Raw genomic sequence first — 19,728 nt, 5'->3', positions numbered from 1 at the left:
ACACACATTTACATTATAAACCTATTGTTTACATCCCACCCTCCCAAAACTACCCAAATAAAATGTTTAATATAAAAAAAAAAAAAACATTACAATAAAAAAAAAACATGTAAATATTTACCTAAGGGTCTAAACTTTTTAAATATCAATGTAAAGATGAAATATTTCTATATTTTTTTATTTTAAACTTGTAAATAGTGATAGATGCAAAACGGAAAAAATGCACCTTTATTTCCAAATAAAATATTGTCGCCATACATTGTGATAGGGACATAATTTTAACGATGTAATAACCGGGACATATGGGCAAATACAATACGTGAGTTTTAATTATGGAGGCATGTATTATTTTAAAACTATAATGGCTGAAAACTGAGAAATAATGAATTTTTTCCGTTTTTTTTTTCTTATTCTTCCTGTTAAAATGCATTTACGGTAAAGTTGCTCTTAGCAAAATGTACCCCCCAAAGAAAGCCTAATTGGTGGCGGAAAAAACAAGATATAGATCAGTTCATTGTGATAAGTAGTGATAAAGTTAGAGGCTAATGAATGGGAGGTGAACATTTCTCAAGTGAAAACAACGGAACGCGAATGGGTTAAAAATATCACCTGGGAGAAAACTCAGAAGAAAAAGTTCATTGCATATGGGCCAAGGTGTGTTTTCTACTCACTTTGGAACATACAATAAACATTCTGCAGAGATGCGCCTTCCAGCAGTAAAGATGTCGCCTCCAGTGATGAATTTAAGAATGTAAATTGGGGACAGAGAAGGTTTTAGAATAGGCAAACACTGACAAAATCCTTTATAAATAAAAATTGTTTTTTAAAAATAAAGCAATTGTATTAATTAAGCTATATTCAGTAAAGTTTCTCCTTAAGCTGGCCGTGCACACACCGACATTTATGATTGATTTCTGCCCCCCATAGGGCTTATTCAGGTATATTTTCTACTGGCTTTAGAACTGTCAGTAAAAAACCATTTGTCAGAAATCACCTGCCAGTCCAGAAGAGGTTGCTCCATGTGAAAAATGTCAGAATGTAAATCAGGGAGAGGAATGATTTTACATTGGGCAAACACTGACTAAATCATTTATAGATTAATATTGTGAATAGAAAAAAAATGTCATTTAGTTACTTTGTTGTTTTTTTGTTTTAATCTTTTTTGTTGTTGTTGTTGTTGTTGTTTTGCACTTGTTTACATCTCCTTGGCAATCTCTTGAATTGCAGATCTCGGACCATTCATTCATATCTTGTGGTTTATGTTTTTTTGTTATTATTATTAATATCTTTAGTACATAGTCAGGAGCCCCTGTACCAGCCACTTTGTGCAGCTTGTGTGCTTAAAGGGGCACTGTCAACATTGTAAAATGTTAAATATGTGCAAACATATACAAATAACAAGTACGTTTTTTCCAGAGTAAAATGAGCCATTGTTGTCACTTACAGTAGGTAGTAGAAATCTGACAGAAGTGACAGGTTTTGGACTAGTCCATCCCTTCATAGGGGATTCTCAGCAAGGCTTTTATTCTTTATAAAGATATTCCCTAAAAAGGATTTGAACAATGATGCTGGCCAGCGTCCCTGCTCCTTACACAGTTTTCTGGCAGTTAGACAGAGCAACTGCCAATCAGTAAGTGCTTTTGAAAATAAAAAAAAAACCCTGAGAATTCCCACATGAAGAGATGGATTAGTCCAAAACCTGTCACTTCTGTCAGATTTCTACTACCTACTGTAAGTGACAGCAACATAGGAGAGAAGTAATTCATGGCTCATTCTACTCTGGAAAAAACACACTTCTTATTTGTATATGTTTGCACAAATTAAAATTTTACAATCTTTCGCCATAGTGCCCAGAGGAACCTTCTCCTTATTGACGGCTCAAAATCCTTCCAGGTTGTCGCAGTATCAGTAAGCGTTTGGAATTTTTGGGGAGCGGGTTCCACCCCGTCACTACCAGCAGTTACCCTCTTCCTGTTCTCCACCGGCCACTGACTTGGAAATGTATAGTGACTTCCGCGTTTTTTTCCTCCCTCTCGATTTTGTCGCCTCGTGACTCAGGGGCAACACGTGGCATTTGCAAGTCAGTGGCCGGTGGAGAACGAGAGAAGAGTTGCTGCTGGTAGTGACGGGGTTGGAACCCACTCCCAAAAAATTCCAAACGCTTAGGGCCTGTTCTCCCTTATGGTGCCCATACATGGTACAATTTTTTTCATCCAATCTTACCATTTATATGTAGTATAAGTGTAAATTAAGTGAATATACTCAAAGGATAATTTAGGCAGTTCCCTTATATTACATAGAAATGGTAGATTGGATGAAAAAAAATTGACCGTTTATGGGCACCATTAGAAGCGCAAAATGCTAGCGATATTGCGCGGGTGATTTTACCGCAGTTAGTGTAGTAAAATCACTGTATACTCTCGTGATTTTTGAGCAATCGTGCTCTCAAATTGCTGTAAAATGCCAGATGCACTGCGTTTTGCGATTGCCTCTAATTGCGAATCCCCCCGAGATTGGTGGCAATAGCAGCAGCGAGATCACTGCCAAGTTAGTATTCGCCCGCTAATCACCCCCAGTGAGAACAGGCCTCCCTGATACTGCGATGACATGTGAGTGCAAATCTTCAATAAAGCTGTAATGTTTTTAAAGGGAACCTGAGATGGGGGATTAGTAATCAAATATACATACTTGGGGCTTCGTCTAGCCCCCAATCGCTCCCACGCTGTCCTCTTCTGATTCCCTGATCGCCCGCAACTGGCCCTGGAAACTCCTCCGGGCTGGTGCCAACTGTGCTTGCTCCCGCTGCGTTCATGTCACCTAGAGCGTTCTGCACCTGTGCAGTACTACTGTGCAGGCACAGAACACTCCCAGTGACGTGAGTGAGACAGGGTAGTGCACCTGGCTGGACTGCGCATGCGCCTACTGGCCCCGACTAGAGGATTCTCTGGGGTCAGTTGCGGGTGAATGGAGAGGGAGAAGAATGTGGCGTAGGTGCGATCAGGCTGGAGGGGGCTGGAGGAAGCCCCAGGTATGTATATTTTATTGCGGGGCCCCATCTCAGGTTCACTTTAAATTGCTCTGCGCAATAAAGCTTTTCATATGTTCATTAAGGTACGTGCTGTGAAGATGAGATACTGCTGATGTGAAGGAGAGCAGTCTGCTGGAAGAAGTTGGACATACAGGGAGGACAGCTGAGAGCCGTGAGGGCCGAGGGCATGGATGCCGCCAGGGTACAAGCAAGCCAAGCTCTGGCTTGGGGCCTCCCTTTAGAGGGGGTATCTCCAAGCTGGGCTGCCTGTTGTGCCCCGCTGCCCCCGACTTCTGCCTCTAGTCTCCTTCTCTTTGTCAGCTCGTCCTAACTCCCTGTCTGTGCTTCATGACCCCCTTCTGAAATAACTCACATGGCCCAGATCCAACGCGGAATCTCGGCCGCTTAGCATCCCATCACCATGGTTACTTCCGGCTCTCAAGTCGTCAGAGGTGCTCACTGGGTGGTATGTCTTGCTAGCCCACATCATGTTATGGCCACTCCCATTTTTCCACTCCCTTCAGTTGGGGGCCAAGCCCATTTTTTTCACCACGGCGGGCAACACTAATTATGTGCCGTCTGGCGTCACAATAACCTTAGCTGCGCCCTTGGGCGAGGTGAGCCTGTTGAATGCCCCTCATGCATTTGCTAGCTACTGTAATAATAGCCTAGCAGTATTGGTGAGTGAGCTCTTCACAGGGTGAAAAGGTGAAGGTGTAGGAAGCGCTGATCCATTAGATTGTATGCCACCTGCCTGGAGAACAAAATATTGGAGCATGCAACCGTTTTTTAAATCATAGGACCCTAGGAAAGGATGGGGGGGGGGGGGGGGGTTAGTGTCATCAGGAATGGAGGATTGTGGGTGGCACAGGGGGGGGGGGTTAGGCTTCAGGAGGGGGGGCTAGTGGTAGGCATGGGGGTGGGGTACCTGTTAGACAGTAGGAGGGAGGTTAGGGACTGGGGCAGTATGAGGATAGGGGTGGGGTAAGTCTATGGTGAAGTATTCGTGATGTTACATTACCAATATTTTGACTATTGGCGCCACCTGGTACCCAAGAGAAGCTGCGGCGGTTCAATGTGCGCTTCTCAGAGTAACATGATTATGCACCAGCTGTGACAGTGTAGTGTGTGCTAAGTCATGTTTGTTAATAATATGCTTGTAAAAGTAATGACTCATCGATGCACTTTAATTGTATGGATGATCAACCTAGGCTCCGCCTCAGATAAGCTGCTCATCACTTTAAACACAAGAAGAGGCGAAAAGTGAACCATCCTCGAAATCCATTTAAACTCACTCTCTGAGTTTGCTCACAGTGAAGAAAACATATTTTTTTTTATTAGCAATCTTTCAAATAAACTTTTGACAACGGGGAAAAAAAGGATAGCCAAAGAATTACTTCTACAGAATACAGAGCAGAGTTATCCTTTAATGTGTAAAGGCAGCCAGAAGCTCAGAGTCCTCAATAAGGAGAGCGCCCCCTGGAGGCCATCGGAGACGGCATAGTTGTGGGCTTATTCGCTGGACCTTGGCTAATTCAAAACCCTGATGAGATGTCACGCAAACAGAGCAACAGAAAACGTTTTACAAACAATAATTGGTTCTATATAACGATTTTATAAGATTTGACATAAAAGAAGATTATATTCTAACAGACAGGCAGCAGACTTCAGAGCGCGCCCGTCCTATTGCAGGTGGCGCTATCGGTGTCAGGCCTCGTGGGCACCCTCCTTGCAGTAATAGCAGCTAGGCTGGACGCCCCAGTGGAAGCCGATGCTGTGGATGACTGAGGAGTAGCGCCCGCTGACGTAGCGCAGCGCCGTGCCCTGGAATAGCGGGAAGTCGTTGAAGCTGTTGCCAGACGGCTGGCCGAATTTGAATATCCGGCCGAAGCTCGTCACAAAGACCAACTCGTTCACATAGGAGGCCACCTTCCCCGACACCTGCGTGATGTTCTCCCCTCGATACAGCAACTCCTCGAACAGAGTCCCGGAGGGGTTCCCGTAATACGGCCCCCAGATGCCGCCATACTGGAACTGGATCCTGTAAAAAAAAATAGAGATATAAAGTAAGGGAAAACTTTACCTATCTTCTATAACTTCTGTACTTATGCAGACAGTATGTACAAGGCCGGCGCTTCCACTAAGGCAAGAGGGCAATTGCCCCCGGGCCCTGCCCTGACCTCCCCCTTAACTGTTTTGTGATCCTGCACAGTAGTCGCATTGGTATCTCGCCTGTCCCGCGGTGGTGTGCTGTTCTGTTACGGCAGCCGGTTTGAAGCTAAGTTTGCTGGGGGGGGTGTTTATGGGGGGGGGGGGGAGGTAGGTTACCCTTGCCCTGTGTCCCCATCGGACCTCAAACTGGCCCGGAGTATGTATACAAGGGGGTAGCAAAGTGTTCACTATCACCCAAAGTTGTTATGGTATGGTGTTAAAATGTCAGTGTCAACATTGGACCTCAAGTGCATGATGTTGAGAAAATCAGCTCGTTGTAGAGTCTTACCCAATCACGTGGCTGGGATTCTCTCTGATGCGGAAGCCTGTTATTGGTCCATTCAGCTGTTCTGAGGAAAATGAGAACGCTGTGCCACCCCCGGCTCCATACTCTCCAGCGAAGGAAGACAGGCGGGACTGAACTGCAATGAGGAACAGAAAGAGAGAGATGTGTGAGGGATGCAGGCCCATAGCACCATCACACCAACATGCTGCCAAAGCCAATATTAAACAAGGCAGAGTGAAATCGCAAATAGGACAATTAGGCGAGCATAAAGAGTCCACAGAAGCAGACTAGTGGCAGAATATATGTTTTATGTGGCAAATGTGCTTGTCACTATAGTACAGCTTGCCCCCTCTTAGGAGAGGGGCTTAACTAGGGAGGGGGAGCAGCCCATGGGGGCCCAGTGGGGCGGGGTCAACTACTAACCGTCCCTTTCTCTGATACTCTAGATGAGGTGTTTTTGTAGCTACACTTGTTATGGGTGTGTCATGATGACCACATTTGCTTTTTGACCCTTGCGAGATGGGCCCCCAGGCTGTGAGGGTTAGTGATGACCGTAATCAGCTTATAACCATTACCCAAAATGTTGCACACATTTCTGCAATTACAGCCATATGTAATTATTATTTGGAAATTCAATTAACTTTTGTATAGTCCATTCGTAAATTTTGCATAATTTCTTGCTGACTTTAGCCGTTAGCGCTTAATATTTCAAAAAGACCTTGTAGTTTTTGAGAAAATCGATTTTAATAATGCAAAGGAAAAATGTTTTTTAAATTCAGTTATTAACTGCTAAAGTCGGCACAAAATGATGCAAGATTTACGCAAAATTGCAGTTCCTGATTACATTCACAAATGAAATTTAAATTTTTCCCGAAATTTTGCACTATGATTTTGCATCGTACTTGCAAATTACAATGTGAAATTAGATTACCGTATACACTCACATATAAGCCGACCCGCGTATAAGCTGAGATACCCACGTTTCCCTCAGAAACCAGGAAAAAGTGATTGACTCGCATATAAACCCCCTCCCCTATATAGCCCCCTCCCCAGTAGCTAGATGTGCCCCCAGTACAAGTCATTACTTCTCCCCATAGGCCGATGTGCCCCAAGGATGATACAGCTGTGTCTAAAGACTTCACTAGGTGGCGTTATAGATATGAGACACAGCGATTGCCACTCAGGAATAATCCCGATCATTGCACACTCCGCTCCACAAGCCAGGGGACACAGGTAGTCTTGAGCAGCGCACACTGCACACCTTGTTGCTGGGGATGTGGGGCAAGGACACAGCAGGGAGCCAGCTGGTAAGAGCAGAATCACTAGTGCACGATCCTTACACTCCTCTGCCAGTAACAAAACCTGCTCTATCATCCATTCTGCTCCACTGACTCGCATATAAGCCGAAGGTGGTAACTTTTCAGCATATTTTTGGTCCTGAAATATTACACTTATACTCAGGTATATAACATATTCGAAAAAATTGTGCTCATCACTAGTGAGGGTCACGAAGAAGAGGCTAAGGAATGGTGGTGAACATTACGGGGCACTTTAAAATGTTGCCGAAGGGCCCCATGATTTGTAGTTACAACCCTGCTCCCTCTCCTCCCTGGACTCAGCTGATGACAGGTCAGTCAAGAGTTACCATGTGACACAGGGAGGGTGATAGAAAAATGTACTGTCCATACCTTCAAAATACTTTGTCACTAGCTGAACACTAACCTAGAACAAGTATGCAAATCAGGTGTGATTTCACTGGGCGTACGCTTTATCCAGGTGTGACTCGGACTCTGCTGAGGACAGAACTTTAGCATGACAGTCAGGGAGATGGAATTTTTTATGATAGGCATCAACCCTGGGCTGCCCATGAGGCGGGGTGAGGCGGGTTACTCAGGTGGCAGAAGTGGGTGGACGGGTGGCACCCACCTGGACATGGGTGGGAGGGATTGTCGAGCTGGAGGAAGTATCAGCCAGGAAGGGGGTCAGCGGGCACAGACACCCCCTCAGCTGGGTCCTCCCAGTCTGCGCTCCCCCTCCAGCTATCACCGCAGTGTACAAGTATCAGGCAGTGGGTGGGGAAGCGATGACTCACCTCCTTACGTTCCAGCGCTGCGTTTCACTGCTCGTCACTTCCTGCAATGCCACTGTACTTGCGGAATACAGTGGGCGCCTGGACAGCATTGCAGGAAGTGACGAGCGGTGGAAAGCATCGCTGGAACGTAAGGAGGTGAGTCACCACTTCCCTGCCAGCTGCCTGATACTTGTACACTGTGCTAATAGCCGGAGGGGGGCACAGTACTGGGGGACCCAGGTGAGGGGGGGTCCGACTCCCCTCCCCACCGCTGTGCCCACTGACCCCTTCCTGGCTTCTACCCCCTCCAGGCTGCCTATACAGGAGGCAATTATACTGCCTATGGGGAGGGGGGGGGGGGGGGGGGCGACAACCTCACAAGTTTGCTTCAGGCGGCAAAAAGTCTTGAACCGGCCCTGATAGACATATCTGAGCTGCTTGTTATAACAGTTACTCACCCAAAGAGGCAGTTGAGACCCGCAGCAACAGACAAAGGCACAGGAGATGCAGCATCCTGTCTTCGGTGCTCAGGGAGGAGAGCTTGTTAGCAGCTGAGGATTAGGAGGTGAATAGGAAATATATTATTTGCAAGAGTAACTACTTATACTGTACATACTGGAGGTAGCAGAGATCAGCACACACGGCAGCAAGTTTACTATCAGTACAGGCACAGAGTATTATACTGTATATACTGGAGGTAGCAGAGATCAGCACACACTGCAGTAAGTTTACTATCAGTACAGGCACAGAGTATTATACTGTATATACTGGAGGTAGCAGAGATCAGCACACACTGCAGTAAGTTTACTATCAGTACAGGCACAGAGTATTAAACTGTATATACTGGAGGTAGCAGTGATCAGCACACACTGCAGTAAGTTTACTATCAGTACCGGCACAGAGTATTATACTGTACATACTGGAGGTAGCAGAGATTGCACACACTGCAGCTAGTTTACTATAACTATAATGACAGTGTAACAGCTTATACTGTACGTACTGAGGGCAGTAGAGATCAGCGCACACTACACCTAGCTTACTATCAATTTAGTCACAGAGTATCAGCTTATACTGTCTGTATATACTGGGAGTAGCAGGGATCAGCACACGCTGCAGCTAGTTTACTATCAAAACAAGCACAAAGTATTAGCTTATACTGTACATACTGGGAGTGGAAAAGGTCAGCACAGACTGCAGCTAGTTTATTATCATTTTAATCAAAGAAGTAACAGCTTATATTTTACATACTGGCAGTGTTGTGCCAGTATCATAAAGTGGGTCTAAAAACAATAATACAAGCACATTACATTTAGAGGGTGCCAATGTTAGCACACTTAAGTACACTTTAAAGGGTACTTAATCTGACTTATGACATGAGATAAATATGTTTATGTAGTGCCAATCCTGCACAGAACTAGTCTGTGTTCTGTTTTCTTCTTTTCACACTGCAAGGGTTAAAAATTCAGGTATGTAAAATACACTTTCTTTTCAGTTGGCTTTCAGTCTTATAGGACTGATAACTTATTACAAAACATAAAAATCTTGCCTAGCAGAGAACAACCCTTGAGTACACAAATAGTTAATGAATTATGTCTCTGGAACAGTAAAGCTAGCCATACACAGGGTGATGTTGGCCCTACACGCCTAGCCAGGTGATCCCCTTTTATTTAGAATTTGATTGGATACTGATCGATTCATACCATACATGGCAGGCTCAGCTTCATAGATTGCAGGAGAAATGTATCAAACCTACAGTGCAACTCTATGGGCCATTGATCCTCCATCACTCCTGCCCCACCCCCATAATTCCTGCCCCGCCCCCATAACTCCTGCCCCTCCCCATCACACTCAGATTTTCCGACATAGTAGATTTGATCGAAGTGATTGAATCTGCCAGACATCAACTGTCAATGTGCGTACCGGCAGTTTAAAGAGGACCTTTACGGAATACGGCTTCATGAATAAAATTGCTTTTTTTTTTTTGTTTTAAATAATTTATAAATGATATAGTCAAGTCAGTGTTTGCCCATTGTAAAATGTTTCCTCTTCCTGATTTACATTCTGACATTTACCACATGGTGACATTTTTACTGCTGGCAGGTGCATCACTGGCACTGCAGAACGTTTGTTGTATGTTCCAAAGTGAGCAAAAACAACACCTGGTCTCCCAGAGTCCTGTGGGAGGAGATAGAATTCTGGATAGATAAAAACCAACGCTGAACATCATTGGGAGGATGGGGCTACACACCAGTATACTGCATTATCAGGCGTGTTGCTAGGCCCTTAAGAGATCCGGGGCACTTTTGGGCACTCCAGCTGGAAAATGGGTCTGGCCACGCACAAGAATGTGGGTATTGTCATGGGTGGAGCCAAATTTACATGAACTTAAAGAGAGCCCAAGGCGTAACGGCTCCAGGACATTTTAAATGTGTGGCCTGCCGCTATACACACTCCCCATTTCCTTCCCCTGGACACCGAGATCTGCGATTGGGAATGGGGAACAAACGCTCCCCTACCCAAGTGCAATGCCTGGAATGAATGGACATGATCCCGATTAGGGACCATGTCCATTCATAATATAGGAAGTAGTAGGAGAATCGTTAAATGTAAAAAAAAAAAAAGTGAACACTTACTGTAAAACAGGATAGTGTTTCCAGCGCCATCTAGCAGTCAAAAAGTAAAATTACACACGCCTTACATTACAATTGATAATTAATACAAATTAATCCCTTCCCCTTACAAAACCACAGGATGTTAACCCTTTGTCTGCTTCCATGAAATCAGGAAGTATACTCACTGCAGACTTATTGTAGGATTTGTATCAGCTGTAACAAAGAAGTGTTTTTCTTTAAAGGTTATCATGCTGTTGCGTATTTTTTAGAGCAGAGAGGAAGTTTTGAGTTCAGGTCGCTTTAAAGAGGCCTTGTAGTTCGTAGAATGCAGTACATTATCCAGTATACCAACTTTTACGGTCATTTTCCTGGTTTCAGCATCAGAAACACTTCCTACATCCATATATATGTGTCTATTGGTATGTAAACCCGCCCTCCCAGTGATGTCACAGCCTAGGCTGTTTAGCTATGCAGAATTCTCCTTACTGGGGCATTCTGGGAGATATTTTGTACTGGCATCAGAACTCTCTGTAAACAAAACCAAAGATATCACCACCATGTGGTAAATGACAGAATGTAAATCAGGCAGAGGATTTTACAATGGGCAAACACTGACTAAATACGGTAATCTATAAATGTCTATTGTAAAAAGAAAAAAAAAATTGAGAAATCGTTCTTCAGTGCTGTCTGAGGGCTGGTGCCACACCAAGAGCACTTTGGAGCGCTTGGCTAATGTATTTGAATGGGATGCAGGGGCGTAGCAATAGGGGGTGCAGCGGTAGCAGCCGCATCGGGGCCCTTGGGCCAGAGGGGCCCCGAAGGGTCCACCCTCTATCACAGTATTAGCTCTCTGTTAGTCCTGTGCTGGTAATCACTTCTATAGATGCTTTGAATAGTAGTAATCCTTAACACACTGTTACCCATCCCCTTCTTGCACCTCTGACACTGTGGTTGTCCTTGACAGATTTTGGTGCGCCGTATCAATTGTTATGTATAGAGTGCTTGGGGGGGGGGGGGGGCATGTAAAATTTGCACAGGGACCCACAGCTCTTTAGCTATGCCACTGATGGGATGGATCACACCAGAGCGATGAGCTTTTTTCCCCAAATACAAACGCGGGTACTGCAGCATTTTAGCTGATTCCTTGAAGTATGGGAAAGTGGAAAATCGCTCTGAAAAGCGCTAGATCAGAGCGACTTTCCAAGCATTTTTACTACAGAAGCTGTTCAGTTCCAGCTTTACTGTTATAAAATATAAAAAAAAATGCTCCACAAATCGCTAGGCACGCTTAGAAAATCACTAGGCACATGCAGGGCCGGTGCTACCATAGAGGCAAAGGAGGCAATTGCCCCAGGGCCCCAGAGCCTGTAGGGGCCCCCCGTGGCTACAAGAGGAAAAAAAATTCAAAAAGACCTAGTTTTTGAGTAAATCGATTTTAAAGTTTCAAAGGAAAAAAATATATATTTAAAAACCCGCCAACTTTAACGGTTAATAGCAAAGCCCCCTTAAATGCTAAAAACCCCAAATTTGCAGAATATATTAAGGAGATCATTGGGAATAAGAGGATTTTTTTTTTCAAAAAGACCTTATAGTTTTTGAGAAAATCGATTATAAAGTTTCAAAGGAAAAAAGTATACTTTTAAATGCGGTAAATGTCACTTTTTAGTAGCAAACCTAACGGTAGTGTGTGTGCACTATGTATGGACCCCCTGGACACCCCTCCGCAGTCGCAACGCTTTGGCCAGGGATCGCTATACAGCCGCAATATGGCTGTTAGGGGCCCCCAGGTTTATTCTGCCCTGGGGCCCCATTGTTACTAAAACCAGCCCTGGGCACATGCCTAGAATCGCCTAGGAAAATCACTTCAAAAAGTGCTGAGCGTTTGCGATTACACTAGTGCTTTCTGGTGTGCGCTGGGCCTGACTTCTGGGGAAGGAAGCTCTCTGCATTGATTGCTAAATTCCATTAAAAAAATGAAATGTGTATATTCTTTCGTACATGCATAATTGTGGCATACCCCAGCACTATGTGCACTTACCTGCTGTCAGTGTCACTTGGTGGCTGAATGATGCCCCAGTCTCCCTTTTTATATATAGTACGGCCTGAGTGTACTGATGTGCCATATGTTATGTGTATGCACTGACATCACATTATAGCACAATTCATATTAACTACTTCTATGCCAGTCTCTCTGCTCTTCAGTCTATCCGCATCCCATTGTGTTTAAAGCAGAGAGAAATAAGAAAAGGGGATGCATGGCAGTGACTGTAAGCCAGATAACTAGAGATTAAGGTGTTGTGGGCCCTGGGGAGCCTCTTAGTAGAGTTGGGCCGAACCTCCGATTTTAGGTTCACGAACCGGGTTTGTGAACTTCCGCGGAAGGTTCGGTTTGCGTTAAAGTTCGCGAACCGCAATAGACTTCAATGGGGATGCGAACTTTGAAAAAAAAAAATTTATGCTGGCCACAAAAGTGATGGAAAAGATGTTTCAAGGGGTCCAACACCTGGAGGGGGGCATGGCGGAGTGGGATACATGCCAAAAGTCCCCAGGAAAAATCTGGATTTGACGCAAAGCAGCGTTTTAAGGGCAGAAATCATATTGAATGCTAAATGTCAGGCCTAAAGTGCTTTAAAACATCTTGCATGTGTATACATCAATCAGGTAGTGTAATTAAGGTACTGCTTCACACTGACACACCAAACTGTTCACTGAACAGAACAGGTATACAGTGGCGGGTTCACTGAACAGAACAGGTATGCAGTGGCGGGTTCACTGAACAGAACAGGTATACAGTGGCGGGTTCACTGAACAGAACAGGTATACAGTGGCGGGTTCACTGAACAGAACAGGTATGTAGTGGCGGGTTCACTGAACAGAACAGGTATACAGTGGCGGGTTCACTGAACAGTACAGGTATGCAGTGGCAGGTTCACTGAACAGGTATGCAGTGGTGGGTTCACAGTACAGGTATGCAGTGGTGGGTTCACAGAACAGGTATGCAGTGGTGGGTTCACAGAACAGGTATGCAGTGGTGGGTTCACAGAACAGGTATGCAGTGGTGGGTTCACAGAACAGGTATGCAGTGGTGGGTTCACTAAACAGGTATGCAGCCAGGAACAAGCTAAGCCTAACTAATCTTTCCCTATGAGAGACAGTCTGCAGCAGCTCGCCCTACTCTCACTAACGCAGGCACACGAGTGACCGTAATGGTCGCCGCTGCCTGCCTTTTAGTAGGGGGGAGTGGCTCCAGGGGCTAGTGTAGCCTAATTGGCTACACTGTGCCTGCTGACTGTGATGTAGAGGGTCAAAGTTGACCCTCCATGGTGCATTATGGGGCGAACCGAACTTCTGCAAAGGTTCGCCTGCGGGACGCGAACGCGAACCACGGAAGTTCGCATGGAACCGTTCGCAGGCGAACCGTTCGGCCCAACTCTACCTCTTAGTCTAATAGCAATCAGTGTGTGACGGCCGGGGTGGGAGGGATGGAGGGGCGCACTTTGCTGTCTCAGCCTTGGGTGCTGGAGGACCTTGTCCCGGCTCTGCCCAAATCTCTGTTACCTGCTCTCTACACTCCCCTTTCTCTCCTTTCCAGGGTCGAGCAGCCCCAGTGATCGCAGGGGGCCCCAGAGCTGTAGGGGGCCCCAAAATACTAACCTTCCCTTCCTCTGAGACAGGAGACTAGTGGTGATTATACTGAGTACCTAAGAGTACGTAGCTACACGAAAACAAAATTAAATGACATTGGGCTGCCTGTGGCCAAGGGGGAGTTAGCTTACCCATTGTGTCTACCTTAAGGTGGCCACACACGATACAATAAAATGATCCGATTTTACAGCAATTCGATAAAAACGATCAGATTTTCAGAAGAATCAAAAGCTTTTTTTTTTTTTATTCGAGCAAGAAATCCGATCAGATTTCCAGTTTTTATTCGATAAAAGACTATCGGGAGTGCTGGATTTTTCTGATCAATTTTTACGAAAATTGAATGGTGTGTGGTAGATTGGCAATTTCCTTATATATACTTTCAAGCAGTTTTAAAAAAAAAATGTTTTTCATCATTCGGTATAAATTGACCACACATGTCGTCAGATTTTTGAAATGTTACAATCAGTCAGAAAAATGTATTGCAATTCTTAATTGAAAAGATATTTTAAAAATGTATGGCGTGTGGTCACCTTTAGACGATTCGCTCCATTCGCGCCCCACGTGACATTTCATGCCACTCCCATGCTCCCTTCTTCAACCCGGATTAATTTATGTCGTAGCGGAGGATGCAGTAGTAGTACATACCGTAGCGCAGCACTTCAAACGAGCGCGAGTAGCTTAAGAGCGCATGCTATGCTGACAGTAGCGTGCACTTGCTGATTTAAAGAGAATCTGTACTCTAAAATTCTTACAATAAAAAGCATACCATTCTATTTATTATGTTCTCCTTGGCCCCTCTGTGCTGTTTCTGCCACTCCCTGCTGAGATTCTGGCTTGTAATTGCCAGTTTTAGGCAGTGTTTACAAACAAAAAGACATGGCTGCTAACCAGAATGTGACAGGCTCAGAGAAGCTCAGTCTGACTCACACAGAGCCTGCAGGGGGCCTGGAGAGGGTGTGTATAGCTTTTATCCTATCACAAGCAGAGCCGCACATTCCTGCCTGAGTGCCTGAGCCCGACAGAGCTGTCAGAGGAAAGAAGATTAGATTATATAACAGAGATAATACAGCCACTGTGCAACTAGGAAAGGCTGCAGTAAGACAGACCACATTAGAACAGGTATAGAAACTTATAGGATAGAAGAAATAAGGCTGAACATTTTGTTACAGAGTCTCTTTAACCCACGCTGCTTAGCGCGGTTATTGGTAATGAATCAACCTGATTGTCTGTCTACAAATTACAAATTCCCAAAGTACAGGTTATCTGCTCTAAAACCAAAAAAGAAAAGTAACCTGTATATAAACGCTGCACCACCATGTAGAAATATACAAATGATCATTTATTTATTGATTACTGACCTTATTGGCCTGTATTTGCACACCCTTATATTATATTATGGAGTGCAGATATTACTCTAAAGATATAGATTATCTGCTCTGAAAGCTGCCATTGCATTTTATTGCATAGCTGCTGTATTTACATATTTAAATCTAGTGATCACGTTTCAGCTCTTTGCTTCTCAGCTCAGTACAGCTCAGTACAGCTCAGTTTCGGCAATTTGCTAATGTTTACTAAATGTGTCTGACCAAGGAATGTAAACAAAAGATAATGTTATCACCTCTTCGGATGCGGCCAGAAGCTGCCCACTGAAGTAAGGCACTTTCCACTGAAGACCAAAGTGCTGTGTTTGAATGCTGTTTTGCTACAACGTTATTATTATTATTACTATTATTTTTTGTGGTATTAGATGTCATGCTGTAAATAATCTTTTAGAGCAAAGAGGAAATGCTGAGTTTCATAGAACATTAAGGCATGGTCTGCTCCCTGCTCATAGCGAACCCTTACTCTTTCGGGACAGTCACACAGCCACAGGTCACAAGTAAATCTGCCTACTCACTAGTGACCAGCCGCTCATCCAGGAGGAAGCCGGGACCAGGAGAACACACAGGCAAAGAGAGCCCGGAAAGCCGACTCTTCCATGGGCGCCGCGCACTGACAGCCTGCAGTACCGCTACAGGCCATCAGGTGTCATCATGCGGTGGTGACGTGATGATGACTTGACGTCTGACGCAGGCAGCCCAGGAGGAGTCAAGAAAGGTGATTGAGCTGGTAATCTTTTTCTTCTATTTGGCTGCACCACACATTACCAGCTCCCTAGTGGGTATGTCCTTCTGCCTGCGCCCCCTTCTTCTACTTGCCGGTCTGCACCCAGGGCTGTCATCCTGCACGCATTGCCCAAGAAACGGCCCTGGTCTAGCTTGACAATGACTCAAAACACACGGCTCAGGCAACAAAACGGCTCAAAAATAAGCACATGAAGGTCCTGGAGTTGCCTAACAAGTCTCCAGACCTTAATCCAAAAGAAAATCTGTGGAGGGAGCTGAAGATTCGAGTTGCCAAACATCAGCCTCGAAACCTTCCTGACCCGGACAGGATCTGCAAAGAGAAGTGGACCAAACTTCCTCCTGAGATGTGTATAAACCTGGTGGCCAACCAGGGGCATAACTACAGGGAAGCAACTGTAGGGGGGCCCAGAGGTGTTGAGGGGCCCCAACTACTAATCTTCCCACCCTCTGGTACTCCATATGTTTTCATGGCTACACATGCTATGGATGTGAAGATCCTGATGGCCCCCCTTGTTTATGACCCTTGTGAGATGGGCCCCAAGGCCGTGACGGTCACCAAGGAAAGGTAAGGAAGGTTTGGGAACATTAAAGCGGTATTAAACTTTGACACAATATTCAATAAAAATGTGTTTTCCTACTTTTTATATCCCATAGAGGTATCATATTTGCTTTTGCGCATAAGTATTATTATTCATTTAGAAATGACAGGTTCCCAGTTTTATTTGCTCTGAAAGCTGCCATTGCATTTTATTCATAACTGGTGTATTTATATTGGAATGTACCCAGTAATGATTTCTGAGCAGTGTATCAGCTCTGGACACATTAGAAGAAGTTTCTGCACAGTCAAGGAATGTTTACATTCCTCTCTACTACAATTAAAGAGACTCTGAAGCTTCTTAAAAATCCTCTTTTTTTTTAAACAATCCTGTTTAATACATGAGTCCTACCTAAATTGCTGCATTCCCGCGGCTGTAAACTATCTAACCCCCCCCCCCCCTAACTCCCCGGGGGGAGATCCAGGCAGCTCTTCCGTGTGAGGCAGAGCTATGAGCCGCAGCTCTGCCTCTCAGCGCGTCTGTCAGCCCGGATCGCCGCCTCTCCCCCGCCCCTCTCAGTCTTCCTTCACTGAGAGGGGCGGGGGAGAGGCGGAGATCCGCCGCTGACAGACGCACATGAGGCAGGGCTGCAGCTCATAGCTCTGCCTCACACGGAAGAGCTTAGGGCAGCAAAATCCATGACCAAGTAAGTCGTGGATTTTGCGGAGGAGAGGGAGGGCGGGTTAGGGGGGTTTTAGATAGTTTACAGCCACGGTTTAGGTAGGGCTAATGTATTAAACAATAATGTATTAAACAAGATTGTTTAATTAAAAAAAAGAAATTTTAAGAGGCTTCAGAGTCTCTTTAAGTAAACACAAGATAATGTTATCACCAGTTCTGATGTGGATCTCCCTGCAGGGAGCTTTCTATTGAAAAAGTAAGTCCTGTGTTTTAACCCTTTAAATGCTGTTCTGTTTTTAAAAAAAAGAAAAAAAAAAGTGGCAGTATATTATATGCTGTAAATAATCTTTTAGACCAAAGAAGAAATGGTGGGTTTTATCCTCCCTGGCGGTAAGCCCGTGCTTTGTCTCGCTACATGAAAAAATAAAAAAAAAAATAAAAAAAAGACTTTGCTGCCCCCTGGCGGATTTTTTATAAACCGCCAGGAGGGTTAAACCACTTTAACCACTGAGGGGTTTTAAGGGCCCCCATTAAAAAAATTTGTAGGGGGGTCATATGATTTGTAGTACTAGTAACGCCCCTGTAGCCAACTACAAGAAACATCTGACCTTTGTGATTGGCTACAAGGGTTTTGCCACCAAGCACCAAGTCACCTTTTTTTTTTTTTCTTTTTTCAAAATATTCTTTTTTAATTAAAAGGTTTTGAATAGTAACAAACATTTGCAGTAATGAAAGTTTCATAAATGTTACAGGGGTGACAGCACTTCAATTACAATCATATTGTTACATTGTTGCATTCAAACCAGAAGGGCTAGAAACATTTAATTGAGATAACACAGACAGTAAGTTTGGCAGATATTAAAGGCGCAGTATCCGCTCTTCCCATGGAGATAGGCGAAAATAGCCGATCTCCGTCGGGCCGCTCTACTGCGCAGGGGAGTGTCTCCTGTACCTGCGCAGTAGAGCGGACCCGACGAAGATTGGCTATTTTCGCCTATTTCTTGCTGAGAGCCGCAACAGCGCCCCCGCTGGAGCCAGAAAAGGTAAATATTGCACAGGCCGACAAATTGTCGCCTGTGCGTTCCGAGACCGCCGTGGGACTGAGGAGGACGGGGGAAGCCTCGATAGGATCCAGAGGCTTCCCCCTACTGCGGTGAGTACCCCCCAGGGGAACTTTTTTCAGTACAGGTTTTCTTTAAAGCAAACATGAAGTGAAAATAAACTTCTGAGGTAATGAATTGTATGTGTAGCACTTTTATGTAATACTCTGGGTGTCTCCATCACCACAAACTCTTCCCGCCATACCTCTAGGTAATAGTTGGAGGCAGTGGCGTACCTACCGCAAGGCTGCAGGTGCTTCTGCTCACAGCCACAAGTGTAGCCATGGCTAGGGGTGCCGCTGTGGTGCTCGGGCAACATTTGGAAAAATAGCAGCAGGCAGAGCAGGGGACTGTACTATTACTGTAGTAGCAAATCAGCAGGGGATCAAATACTTCTTCCCCTCACTGTATGCTGCCTCTCCCACCTCCTGCCTGGATACACGTGACAGGATCAGTCATGTATGTCCTGTTAACCCTGCACCTCCCTGATCACTCCAGCGGGGAGAGGATATCTGGTCAAGGAGGAGTTAATACAGATGGGCGCTGGTCCCAAGGAGATGCTGCTTTATCTGGGATCTCCCTTATTTCTCTGTTTGTTGTCAGCTTATAGAAGGTTTAACCCTGATAAGCTGAGATCAGCCCGTGTGTCATAAAAATACATGTCGCTGGAAACCGCCCTGACTTGCTTTTGCTTAAAGAGGCCCTGTAGTGGCATACAGTAGAATGCAGAAAAGTATTCAGGATGTCCAGTTTCAACTTAAATATCCTGGTTTCAGCATCAGAAACACTTTTTTTCCCAAGCCTAATGGGAGAGGAGGGGGACACTAGACCACCAGGGAAGCCTAATGGGAGAGGAGGGGGGCACTACTAGACCACCAAGGAAGCCTAATGGGAGAGGAGGGGGCACTAGACCCACAGGGAAGCCTAATGGGAGAGGAGGGGGACACTAGACCACCAGGGAAGCCTAATGGGAGAGGAGGGGGGCACTAGACCACCAAGGAAGCCTAATGGGAGAGGAGGGAGGCACTAGACCACCAGGGAAGCCTAATGGGAGAGGAGGGGGGTACTACTAGACCACCAGGGAAGCATAATGGGAGAGGAGGGGGCCACTAGACCACCAGGGAAGCCTAATGGGAGGGGGCACTAGACCTTCTTGATAAACAGGCTACAGGAATACTGCGGTATTGATGGCATAGTTCTTCAGTGGTTCCAATCCTTCTTGAGTAGCAGAACCCACAAAGTATCTATGGGGCCCTTGCTCTCCACCCCTGTATCACTTAAGTATGGGGTGCCCCAGGGCTCAATCCTCTCTCCCCTGCTTTTCACGATTTACATGTTACCGCTTGGACAACGAATCCAAAAACATGGCCTGACATACCACTGCTATGCAGACGACACCCAACTATATCTTTCCTTCAAGCCTGGTGTGACA

At 45.3% G+C, this 19,728-nt stretch overlaps 1 protein-coding gene across 1 annotated transcript; it reads right to left on the bottom strand.

The window, feature by feature from the left end:
* Positions 1-4,735: 4,735 nt before the first annotated feature.
* LOC137525958 (zymogen granule membrane protein 16-like) lies at positions 4,736-8,118 on the bottom strand. The gene is made up of 3 exons (XM_068247167.1): positions 8,055-8,118; positions 5,529-5,661; positions 4,736-5,069 (listed from the first exon to the last, which is right to left on the bottom strand). Exons 1-3 carry the CDS (start codon positions 8,107-8,109, stop codon positions 4,736-4,738), a joined length of 522 nt encoding a protein of 173 aa, XP_068103268.1. The 5' UTR covers positions 8,110-8,118.
* Positions 8,119-19,728: the final 11,610 nt, after the last annotated feature.

This window comes from Hyperolius riggenbachi, chromosome 7 (genome assembly GCF_040937935.1).
Source record: "Hyperolius riggenbachi isolate aHypRig1 chromosome 7, aHypRig1.pri, whole genome shotgun sequence".
Classification (NCBI taxonomy): Eukaryota; Metazoa; Chordata; class Amphibia; order Anura; family Hyperoliidae; genus Hyperolius; species Hyperolius riggenbachi.
The sequence above is the reverse complement of the archived record's forward strand: the minus strand, read 5'-3'. Positions and strand labels throughout refer to the sequence as shown.